Source organism: Eleutherodactylus coqui, chromosome 7 (assembly GCF_035609145.1).
Source record: "Eleutherodactylus coqui strain aEleCoq1 chromosome 7, aEleCoq1.hap1, whole genome shotgun sequence".
Classification (NCBI taxonomy): domain Eukaryota; kingdom Metazoa; phylum Chordata; class Amphibia; order Anura; family Eleutherodactylidae; genus Eleutherodactylus; species Eleutherodactylus coqui.
The window spans coordinates 159,800,361-159,813,473 of NC_089843.1; the positions used below are offsets into that span (position 1 = coordinate 159,800,361).

Consider the following 13,113-nt stretch of genomic DNA (forward strand, 5'->3'; position numbering starts at 1 on the left):
ATTCGTTCACATTATACGGTGCGTAAAAACAGCGACTCACTGAAAAGAGAACATACGCAACCGAAATACGTGCTGACGCATTTAAGTGGCCAAAGAGATAGTTCTGAAAGTATGAACAGGTGAAAATGTCCTTTCCGGCAAGCATACGTTGCGGATGTGCCAACACAAATTCGCCTACGCTCGTGTGAATAAGCCCTTAGGCCTCTTTCACACGGGCAAAAGTGATATCACCATGAGAAATTCACAGTGGTATCGCATTGGTGTTTTGTGCGATATTGCTGTGTTTTCTCGCAGCGATATTGCGATTTTTTGTTGCTACAAAGTCGCACACTTTTGCCAGTAAGCCCTACCCTGAAAATAAGCCCTGGCTGCATTAAAAAAATATATAATCACCCAAGGGACACTGTCTGGCTCCGCCACACTTTTCCTCAGGTCCCCATCAGACTTGCTTGTAGCTTTCCCTCAGCGCTTCATGGTCAGAAGTTTAAAAAACCCCGCCTCTAGGAAGCGCTGACCGTGATTGGCTGAGCCGCGGCGCTCAAGAACCAATCAGAGCCAGCGCTTCATAAACCAATCACAGCCAGCACTTCACAGAGGCAGGGTTATTCAAACTCCTGACCAGGAAGTGCTGAAGGAAAACTACAAGCAAGTCTGCCAGGGACCTGAGGAAACCAGCGACAGAGCAGGACAGCGCTTCCTAAGTGATGTTTTTTGTTTGTTTGTTTCTTCTTAATGCAGCCAGGGCTTATTTTAGGGCTTTTGCGTAGGATTTCCTACTGTTAAAGTTGCATCACACCGCACGAAAAGCGCGTTTCTATTTGATGCGATGCAACACAAGAAGGGAAACAGGAGCTTGAAAAAATCATGGCAATATTTAGCAACCCGCAATTTTTTTTCTTGCAAGGTAGCAGGCTACAAGACATAGCTAATGTGAAGGAACCCATAGGAAAGCATGGGCTTCACATACATGCGGCTTGTAGCACTGTCGCATCGCGAGAAAGTCGCACAATTGTGTCGCCTGTGTGAAAGCGGCCTTAAAGGGTGTAAGAGAGCTTTTTTTTAAAACAAAACACAGCTCTCCCTGCCATAAAACAAGAAGTAGACCAATACTCACTTCTCCTAGCTCCCGCTGTGCCCCACACCACTGCTCCGGGTCTCCCCTGTGACATCACATTTACAGGCTACCATAGCTTGTCTACGGGAGGTCACATGCTGCAGCAGCGATGGAGCTCTAAGCTCTGTCATTGGCTGCAGCAAGCTGTGACATCCTGTAAACAGGAGGGACTGCAGTCTGTAAACAAACAACTGGAGCAAGGACCAAGTGATGTCGTCGGACACAGCAGGGAACGGAGAGAGGCGAATATATGTCTATTTCTTGTTTTATGGCAGGTGGACCTGTGTGTTATATATAAAAAAAATCTTGGACTACCCCTTTAAGATGCATGTAAGTTTCAGGCTCTATGATTACCGTATGTATGGTAAAGGTTTTGTAAATATAATCCTAGTAACTTTCTAAGGCCCAATGCCCATGGACGGAAATTCCGCACGGAATTTCGGCCATTGCACGCAATCCTATGCAGACAGCCGCGTGGTAACAAAACTGCGAGCCTTAGAAAAGTCACTGCTATTGTGCTGGCTCTCCTCTGCGCATGTGTGTCTGTGCACCAGCCGGCACATCGCAGAGCAGAGAGAGAGAAGACGCCGGACAGGTAAGTGAGAAGTCACTGCAGGGGCACGGGTCACATCCCGCTGCGAGAATCTCACAGTCGGAATCTGACCTGGCCATGGGCATGAGGCCTAATACAGGTGAGTGTTCAAACAGGAAAACTTCTATTTAGGCTACTGTAAATAAGTCTGACTGCTGTAACACACTGATCTGGGTAATGAAAGGACCAAGTAGTGTTTGTCTTCCAGACCTCTAATATAATAAACAACATATCAAAACATATCTAACGTCTGCTTTATTCAATACCTACCCATCCTTAAGCCCATGGGGCTTTCCTTCATCGCTTGGGACTCCCTTCATCTCAGCAGGGATGGAGGGTTTCCTCAGCAGCTGAGCTGGAGGAATTCCTCTGTAGTGGGGAGACAGAGAGCGAGATGAAGCTAGTCACCAGGGAACCCCCTTCATCGTCAGGGACTACCTTCATCCCAGTGTGTGGCTAAAGGGCAGCCACCCTCTAACCCTGCCCTCTCTTTCCTTGCTATGGCAAATACATTTTCACAGAACAATACTTCTGCATCTGAGTTATAACTGCAACAAACTCTAAAATGTGAAGGTGAAGTGTGAGCTGAATGTGCCATAGTAAAGCTGCTTTCATACCACGTGATAGCATCTGCGTTGGAAGCTCTGGGCGGAGGTTCCATCACAGATCTGGCTCAAAATACTACAAGAAAAAGCATTGAATGTGGCGCTTTTTCTTTCGTCCAAAAGCCGGTCTGCTGAGCGGAAAGCGGAAGAACCCCATTATAGTCAATAGGGGCCGTCCAGCTCTGGTTCTGAACAGAGTAGGAAAGCAGAACCTCGAGCGCAAATGTGAAACTACCCAAAAATAAACCTCCAGTAAGCTCTTGGATGTTTATATCCATTACTGGAATTGCTGTGAAAATATGTTCCTTACAACCTAATGTATTTACTACATTTTGGCCGCTTTCACACTTGCGCATTCTGGTCAGTATTTTGCATCCCTTTCTGTAAGCCAAAAACCAAATGTGCAATCACTGGGTGGGACCTCTAAAACGTAACCTTTATTGATGTATTTAATGATAAAAGGTCCTATATTGGGACCAACATGAAAAGACTACAAACAAATATACTTCTCCAATTTAGGCTACAAGCCAGTATTGAAGAAATGTCCAAAATACACAATAGACCCTCCCAGGGCAAAGCGATCCTGTGTATTTGGATTAGTATTAGAGTGATAAACGTGTGTCAATGTAAGTCACTATAGAGCGCGACCGGACTAATACCCATCAGTGATAGTTCTCTATCTACGATGCTGCAATAAAAATATGCCGGTTGCCACATGGAGTACTGATATTCGGGTTAAATTGTGTATACTCTTAGCACAATGGCTGTTGTACATGTAGCTCTGTTCTGTGAATATATCGTTCTATATACCAAGTTCTACGCGTTTCGTCATATATGACTCATCAGGAACCAAAATTGGTTCCAGAAACAGAACTGGTCATGAGAAATGGACACCAAAAGTGGCTCAATAAAGCCTATGAGATGCCCACACGGGGCAAACCTCTACTGCTCTGTACTATGGCTAGCTATCTAGGTATAGGTGGGGTTAATCCCTGATAGTTGCCCCTAACCTGTAGCTAGCTATCTAGGCTTAGATGAGGTTAGATGAAGTGGCTATCTATGATGCATGTGGTGCATCAAAAGACTGCTTGCCCTAATAACCCCAAAAGCCCAAGGCCCAAAATAATGCATCAACAGCACAGAGTCTCCTGCCCAGATGGTAGACATGTGTGAACATGGCTGTAGTGGGCATTTGTGTATGAACAGCATGTGGTTGCAGTGGTCAGCGTTTAGCTTCAGTGGATACGTTAAAAATAACTGTGAAGTAATCACTTCCGGTTATAGCAGGGGTCGGGGCGGCAAGCTTTTCAACATCTTGGAATCCCCCTTTTATAATAGTAAGTTACTGGTGCTGCTAAAAATGCTGAATGCTATAAAACAAAAAGTTTTCAGGAAGACTATTACAAAGGGATGTTTTACAATCACGTTCCCTCCTAAGTCCTATCTGGTGGCGACTACACTACAAGGCCTAGAATATACCTTTCAGATGCCATGAAACCAACCATATGGTCTCTCTACCAACCAAGAGGGACTTGCTGATTAACATACCAAATAAGTGGTCGGTGCTTGTAACTGGAGGCTTGGCTCCCATTGATTTCAATGAGGGCTGTGCCTGCAGTTACAAGCACCAGCCACTACATGGGAGGTCCTCGTGGAGGCTTCCGCTCTGACCTCTGTGTATTTGCGGCGCTGACAGCATGTGCCCGCTCAGCTGATCGGTCGGGGTCCTGAGTGAAGGACCGCAGCCGATAAACTAATGATAACCTATTGTGATGATAGGTCATCAATAGTATTTCACTGACCCACCAATCCGATATTGATGATGAATAGGAGGATAAATCATCTATTCTATAGCCCTCAAGAAACACTTTAATGTGAGTTACACTGTATTTGCAGTTCTATTACAGTTTTTGCTGTAATCTCCCAATTGAAATGAAAAAAAAAAACATGGTAAAAATACTGCAGTTTTCTAAAACTTCGCCATTTTTGAAAACATAGTGGCAAGAAACTGTGATGCTCTCCCAACAAGTGAACAAAGACTAATGCTACAATGTTTTCCATTGTAGACAATTTTCTGTTAAATAGTCTGTTTGATACATTTTAGTATCCTATTCAGCCTTAGGGCTTTTACCCACTAGCATTTTTTTTTCCGCTGCGATTTCGCAGCATTTTTTTTCCAAATGTCAATGGGACTTTCTATTTTTGCGATTTTTGTGTGATGCGATTTTAACATTAGAAAGTCCAATTGACATTTGGGGGAAAAAACGCAGCGAAATCGCAGCGAAAAAAAAACGCTAGTGGGTAAAAGCCCTTAAAGAGCCACTCCGGGGATTAATCTTTTCATTCATTATGTAGATATAGCCCCAGTATATATAAATAAACAAGTGTTGGGGCTCCTTCACACGGGCTACATGATATCACCGCAAGAAAATCCCAGCGATATCGCATCAGTGGTCTGTGTGATATTGCTACATTTTCTCACGTCGATACTGCAATTTTGTGGTGCTACAAAGTCACGAGTGGTGCTACAAAGTTGCGTGACTTTGTAGCCCCACATGCAAAGATTTTTGGAGGGTCCCCAACACTGTTCTTCAGCATCTCTTCTGGACAGGGATTGGAAAATAGAAGGTAATGATAATTAAATTGTTCCCAGAGCAGACAGAAATGGTATAGCCTCTAGGTAATGCTATGCTGACACATCATGGGTTTTGTATGAAATTGAAACAAAAAATCTCACTCTCAGAGCTCCTTCACACTGGCGGTCGTAATATTGCCGCAAGAAAAATCGCTGTAAAATCGCAATGTTCTTTCCACGATTTTTGAGCATTAGCGCTGCTTTTTCTCTCGAAAATCACAAGTATGTGCTTTCCGATGTGATAAAAAGGGGGCTCCATGACTAGGGGGGGAGCAAAACGCAGAAAGACAGGGCATTCCGTGATTTTTTTTTCTCGCAACATCGCATGAGTGAAAACAAATCCCAAATGTAAAGGAAACCATTGAAAAACATTGAAAACCATTAATATTGGCGCTATACAAATAAAGATTATTATTATTATTATAATATTACATCTGCTTAGGTTTTTTAATAAAGCAAACTAAGGGCAGCTTCAGACTAATAAGCCCTAAGGGTGTATTAGACACAAAGATGATCCCTCAAAAGATGGCTTTTGAGCGATCATTTTGCATAAAACTACTACTAAAACATAAAATGCCTATTAGTACCAATTACGGTAGAAGTGTGTGAGCCACCGGGAGCTGTGTTCAGGGAACAGACTACCTGCTGTTCACTGAATACATTCTCTTTGTCTCTTTGTTCTGCCAGTGAGGCTGACAGCTGTTATCAGCGCTGCCCGGGCAGAAAACAGTGTGCGGTCCTGCTTATCAGCCATTCTGCTGAACAATGGATTTCATGATGAACTGAAATCCATTGTTCGGCAGAACAGTGAAAGATGGGCACATTTACATCCAACGATTATCGCTCAAAAGGTGGCTTTTGAGTGAATTTTGGGAAATAATCAATTGTGTCTAATTGGGCCTTAAGTGGCTATTTACATTTGCAGTGTATGAAGACGGTCTATCTTGGGAGAACAGGCCATCCATATGCTCCCATGTTAGAAAAAATTGCACCGTGTAGTGTGTGTTTTTTTTGCCTAACAAAGGCTGAAAGGACACTATTTTGGCTTCCGCTGGATGAATGGGTACTATGTGTTTGATATAATACATAACTGGGAGACTCACTAGTATTACACAAACGTCATTGCAACATTCTTTAGAAATAAGGCAATCCTTATAGAAAATCAGCTATTTTCCTCTTTCAAAATTAAATTAAAGTTCATATCAGAAGTAATTTGAATCAACAATGACTAATCTGTTAGTCTGAGAAACAAGAGTCCATACATGTAGCATCTCTGCATTACAAGAAGGACTCTGATCATATGGCTCCTTACTACTAACGCCACACAGCCTATGTACGCTGCTCTACAGACACCGACTGATGCCGTATGAATGGAGAGATTTGCCCCTAAATGCAATGATTCTGGGGAAAACACCTCAAATTCACATGGAGTCTGATGGAACATGACACAATTTTTTTGGTTGCATTTGTACAAAATACAACAGAAAAAACGTAATATGCTTTGGTATGAAGTTGGTGCAGTAGAGGCCCCATGTAACTATGACAGCCCCATTGTGGCTCTGTATAAAGCCGGGCTCACACAACTGTGTGTTAAAATGATGTGGGTATAACTCAGCATTTTACCGCTGTATGACGGGCACATCTCCATATATGCAGTGATTTTCCACTGCGCATGACAGCGTATCTCACACACGCGGTCATGCACAGTCTGACTTTTTTTTTTATTTCCCACTTAGCGACAATGTAATTGCGTGTATACAGCATTTATTACGCACCCATAGAAAACAATAGGGCTCTACCGCACGCAATACGTAGTAAAATAGAACATGCTGATGTTCTTTTCTACCGGCATATTATACGCAATGAATATACGTAAGTGTGACTGGCTCAATGAAGATCAATGTACTTTTATTCACTCCATTCATCATGCATCATGCGCGTTCATTTCGCACGTAATACGCAATGAAATAACGCTTGTTTGAGGCTGCCCTAACGGCTCATTTACACAAGTGAATTTGTGCAGCTAACTTACATGCACAAAAAAGTGACTATTGGAACCGATGGCTTCCTATGAAGGAATTTTAGCCGTGCAAAAAAATAAATAATTAATAATAAATAAATTGCACCTAAAAAGATTAGGACATCAGCGACTGCAATGCCCAGTTGCACAAAAAAATAGGTCCTGACCATCTTTGGTGCGCAAAGTACAGAAGCCTTCATAGACTTCTATGGAAGACTATGCAAGCCGTCTGGCAAAGGATGATGAAGGGATTCCAGGGCAGCGCTGCTAGAGGGGTTCCCCTGCAGGGAGATGTAGAGATTCCCCTGCAGCATGGCTGGAGGGGTTCCCCTGCAGGTCGACAGGGGCGTTCTCCCTTGCAGCATGGCTTGGAGGGGTTTCCCTGCTGGGAGATGGAGGGATTCTCCCCTGCAGAGGAACCCCTCCAGCCACACTGCTGGGGAATCCCTTCATCTACCTTGCAAGGGAACCCCTCCAGTTGTGCTGAGATGAAAGGAATCGCTGGCGATCAGTGCATATTTTCAGTTTCTTCCATTCGGCGAGTAAAGATTGCAGCTAAAGCTCGGGACTTCAGCACAGAAAAATCGTTTGTTCAGACGATTTTTCTGCAGCTAGAGTTGCAATATTTTTGCGCAGCTAACAGCTGCATGAATTCCACGCTCATGTGAATAAGCCTTAAATCTTTAGATCATGAGCTCTTGCAAACAAGGATGTCTCCTACCATAATGTAACAATATGCAGCAGTTTTTTATATTTGTACTTTTAGCTATATCTTTTTATGCTTTTACTGTTTTTATAGATAGATAGATAAATTGTTATGAGATAGATAGATAGATAGATAGATAGATAGATAGATAGATAGATAGATAGATAGATAGATAGATAGATAGATAGATAGATAGATAGATAGATATTAGATAGATGGATGGATATTAGATAGATAGATAGATAGATAGATAGATAGATAGATAGATAGATAGATAGATCTCTAAAAATAATTATTGCAGGATCTGTCTTCTTTAAATCCAGGGTATTGAAATATGATCAACTCTTTGGAACAGAAGGATTTCTTCTCTGATACAGCAGAATAGTTCTTCCATATGTTTTAGAGGTAGTTGCGCAGCTTGGCAGATTGTTTTAGGGAAGCAGGTGGTTAAGAGCACTGCTGTACTAATGTTAGTCAATAATTAATCTGATCTAACAATCTCTCTGGAGATTTTAAGCTTTCAGCCCGCATGCTACACAGGCATGCAAACTGATCCGTGCATGCTCAGAGGCTGCAGATGTGCAAGCTGAACAGAAGCTCTCGTGGAACAATTTAAGAACCATTATCCAAAACCTGTCACTGCCTTCTAGTACTTCATCGATTGCTCTGAAATCTGAGCGGCCAAAAAAGAGGTGTGCTAACAAGAGAATATAGCATGGGCTCCACGTCTAACAATTACATATACTATTAGAGAAGGGTTTTATTCTGACCACCAGATTTGGAGTCGGGAAGGAACTTTTCCCCAAGATAAAAAAAATTGGCCTGGTTTTTGCCTTCCTCTGGATCAATACTGCAGGACAAGAAGCTAAACAGCATTTCTCAGCTTTACAAACAATGTTACTATGTTACAAAGCAGGAGCTCCACATGTAGCTACAACATATCAATGTAAATAAACAACATCACTCATGTGCAGGGAAGCCTCCTTGGAAAAGTTACAAAAAAGTTTTAAAGGAAACTAAGCAAAAATGTCATAATAATGTGATTTCTGGCTTTTTTTTATACGATCAAAAATGACGATTGGCGTGTTTACGGTAACAAAGCTATCCGATACTTTCCAATAAAATCCCTTACATCATCAAGGCTATTATTTTATATTCAGTTTTTTTACATATTTCACTTTTTTTTTATAGTATTTTAATAGTAGCACTAACAACCATATCAAACCCACAACTTAAATTGAAAGCATCGGTTGTGGTTTTTCACGCATTCCGTACGGGAAACGTTCGCGCTTATACGACCACTTATAAGACCAATTATACATAAGCTGAAAGAAGACAATGTCCATCTAGTTCAGCCTATAGTTACGTCAATCGCCGGCGTCATGGGACTTGTTCTATTTCTCTACAACGGGAGTTATGGCACAAGCTTTTTTAATTAATGACACATTTGTTTTAATTACAAGAATCGTCTCGGCTCGTAATGGAAATCGATCGCCTGGAGTAGATAACATCTGTCCCGAACGGCGTGTGAGAAAAGTATTTGCACAGAGAACTATTTTTTGGGGTCATTTCTAAATACAAGTGAATTTTCCAAGAAAACAATGTGAACTCAAATGCCAGAATCAGCGCTTTACAGGAAGGGGTTAACGTTTCGCATAGCGGAAAAACTTGGCAGCAACTAAAGTGGTTATTGTGAAGCGACATGGTGGACTGTATGTTACTTGTCTTCTAGTCTCCTCATAATGGGAGAGAAAGAAGCACAGCAGCAGCTCCCTCTCCTTATTAGGACAGAGTCCTATAGCCTCCACAACATGAACCCACAAGCCATAGTCATGTGTATAGTTAGCGGGCGAGCGGGACGGAGACGGGTGAGAGGACGTGGCGGGACGGACAACAACTTTTCACTCAGCTTTGTTTTCCTGCCTAATAATCACCTAACAGTCGCCGGGCACTTACTGTAGGGTACAGCACACATGAGCAGGGCTGTCACTGGGCACTTACTGTAGGGTGCAGTACACAAGGGCAGAGCTGTCATCGGGCACTTACTGTAGGGTACAGCACACATGGGCAGGGCTGTCGCTGGGCACTTACTGTAGGGTACAGCACGCATGAGCAGGGCTGTCACTGGGCACTTACTGTAGGGTGCAGTACACATGGGCACTTACTGTAGGGTGCAGGACATATGGGCAGGGCTGTCACTGGGCACTTACTGTAGGGTGCAGGACATATGGGCAGGGCTGTCCACGGGCACTTATTGTAGTGTGCAGTACACATGGGAACTTACTGCAGGGTGCAGTACACAAGGGCAGGGCTGTCATGGGGCACTTACTGTAGGGTGCAAGACACATGGACAGGGCTGTCGCTGGGCACTTACTGGCAAGTACACATGGGCAGGGCTGTCTCCGGGCACTTACTGTAGGGTGCAGGGCACATGGGCAGGACTGTCGCCGGGCACTTACTGTAGGGTGCAGTAGACCTGGGCAGGACTGTCGCCGGGCACTTACTGTAGGGTGCAGTAGACCTGGGCAGGGCTGTCCGGAGATGTAGGCAGCTTCTTGGCTTCAGGAGGAGCAGGAGCAGCGCTGCCGGCAGCTTCTTGTCCTCGGTCCCCCCACATGACGCCTCGCCCGGCTGTACACTGTTGTCTATAGGACAGCGCTTCAGCTTCCCACAACTTCCCACCCCGGCCGACGGAAGTAACTGCGCTGACATGTCCCCCACTGTCCGTCGGACTGCACTGCACGGACCCCGGACGTCATCCATCATCATCATCATCAGGTCCATACATACATGTGTCCTTCCCAGCCTCACCTGCTAGACAAAGTTGCTGTGCCCACCTGGCATCATCCTCCTCCTCCTCTGCAGAGTGCACACTGCATGCTGATGGTGATGGGTGCTGTCCAATATGCATTGTGTCTATTGCCCCCTGTGGATGGACCATGCCCATGTATCCTCTTACTTTAGGACTACCCCCCCAAAAAGGATGCCACCCTTACCCCCTCCTTACCTGGTAGCTTTCCTAACAAAGTAGGAATGAGTGAAGTCCCGGTGGTCGTCCAGCCAAGACTCTATGCCCTCCTGATCGTGAGGTTGGAGGCTGCAGCTGCCATCCATGGTGTGTGGCTGATCCACGAAGAGGAGGAGGAGATGGGAGGAGGATACAAGGCACACAACTCACTCCAGGCAACTGGCTTTGTCAAGGAGGTGCCCATGTGTGTCCTAGGATGGGACTGCTTGCTCAGTCAATGACCCCTTCAGGGGTATAGTGTCAGTGACACCCACCTGAGGGGGGCTTTATTTTAGGGATGCCGGCTCCTTGTGGAGAAGGATTGGAGTCAGATCACATCTAGAGAGACAGAAACAGCTCCTGTGACCCTTTCACTGCTGGGAGGGTGAGATGTGCTCACAGAGGTGAAGCACTGAGGACAATTAGGAGTTTAAAGGGAACCTGTCAGCAGATTTTTACAATGCAGTCCACCATAAACTTTAATAGTGCTGTTAATGAGATGTCCCCCCCCTCCCCCGATACATTTACAATCTGCTTTTGAAAGTTTTCCCGCATTGTATTCTAATGAGCTGAATAAACTTACACACAGATGATTTTAATACAGAAGCGGGCGTATTTCTGGCAAAAACGCCTCCCATCACTTCTGTGAAGTAGTGATCCTTCGGCGCGGCTTTTAGGCATGTTAGAGGATCAGCAAGCGTTTTCCATTGTTTTCAATAGGAAACCTCGCATCGCACGGTGTGCATTGTGTTTTACTGTCCCATTGAAAACAATGGACGATGCATTCCAAGTAATGCAAAAAGATAGGACATGCTGCTACGTGGTTCAGGCAAAGATTGCTGATGCATTCAAAAGATAGGGGTTCATATTAACACGAGTTTTGTGGCTCTAGCCAAACTCGTGCGATATTCTAAGCCATGTGAAACCGGGTTCAGATTTTGCGAAAAAAAAAGAGTCAGATTTTTCTCTCAGCGCCGCGCCAGGCACGTTCCTGTTTGTGGTTGGCATGCACTTAAAATTCTCTTCTTCGTTGTAATCCCGCACAAGCACCATAGCAAACCCCGTCTGCGTCTGAACACCTCAGATCTTCTTTACTAGCTGTAAAGACCCTTCTACACGGGACGATTATTGTTCTGGTTGTTCAGGCACCCGCAGGGTATTGAACGATAATCGTCCCGTGTAAAACCAGGCAGAAACTGAACGACTGGTCAGTCTTAAAATCCCGAATGACCATCGTTCAGTGTAAACAGCAGCTGTTCAGTACTAAATGGCCACTGCTTACAGTGAATGGAGAGGGGAGGGGGAGAGCGAGGGGAGAAATCTCCTCCAGCCACCTCGCCTTCCTGCTGTCTGCGCTGTGAGCGATCCAGCAATACTCGCTCCTGTGTAACAGCACAGGAGCGATTATACATGGGAACGAATGTTAGGCATCGTTTGCCTGACACTTGTCCCATGTAAAAGGGCCTTAACTTCAACGGCGTACTGTGTATGCTCCTTGAGGATCGTTACTCCCTCTGTGACCAAGATCAGATGGCTGTGGGAGCAACGATCTTAAAGGCGAATCTGCATAATGCTGCTAAAGACTCAGCAAGTAAGAGAGAGTTGACATGCGCAGGCAGGGTTTGCTATGGTGCTTGCGCAGGATTACAGCGAAGAAGAGAAATCTATATGCATGCCAACCAAGAACAGGGGTGTGCCTGGTGCAGCGCTGAAGGAAAGATCGCATTCTCTTCAAATCATGTTAATATAGCACGGGAAAACTTCAAAAGAAGATAGTAGAGGTATCGGGGCACGTAGTACAGACCAAACAGCGATAAGGAAATCTTACTAGCACCACTGTTAAAGGTTTATCGTAGATTGCTTTGAAAACATTTGATGATAGGTTTCCTTTAAGGATCCTCTTAGAAGAGCCAATTCTCGTTTGAAGGAATGAGTGACATTCCCGCTAACTCGTTTGCTCTCGTGCAGCCTGTTTAGACAGATAAATGCTTTGTTGGCCTTGTTCATATTAGCGAATGAGAACGACTGACCGATTGTTATTTAACCCCTTAAGAACCAAGCACGGTAAATATATGACGCTTGGTCCTGGGTTTTAATCCAGCCCGATAGCAGAAATACGGTGCAGGGTTAAAGCCTCTGCTCCTGCAATAAAGCAGGAGCAGGTCAGGTCGTCAGCTGTTAGTCACAACTAAGAACCCGGAGGAGTTTAACCGCTTCTGCCTTCTTTCCGAGGTACATAGCACTCAATGAGCACTATGTACTAAGAAGTGAAAGTGCTTCTTCCACTATGCGACCTGGCAATCACGTGACCACCGGGAGCCCCCGGGCACAGCAGAGCTGCAGTGTCCTTGCAGACCCTGATCAGCTCTGCCAGTGACTACCGTCACTACAGGGGGATGTTTTACCCTGTAACTGGGGCTCCTATGGATGCTGC

General features: G+C 44.6%; 1 protein-coding gene across 2 annotated transcripts in view; it reads right to left on the reverse strand.

The window, feature by feature from the left end:
* Window positions 1-10,786, reverse strand: part of PDE5A (phosphodiesterase 5A) — a 152,766-nt gene extending 141,980 nt beyond the window's left edge. For both annotated transcript variants that reach the window (XM_066573894.1, XM_066573892.1), the window contains exon 1: window positions 10,680-10,786. In XM_066573894.1, coding sequence (XP_066429991.1) covers window positions 10,680-10,786 — 107 coding nt within the window. The remainder of the gene's footprint in view (window positions 1-10,679) is intronic.
* Between the last annotated feature and the right edge of the window lie 2,327 nt (window positions 10,787-13,113).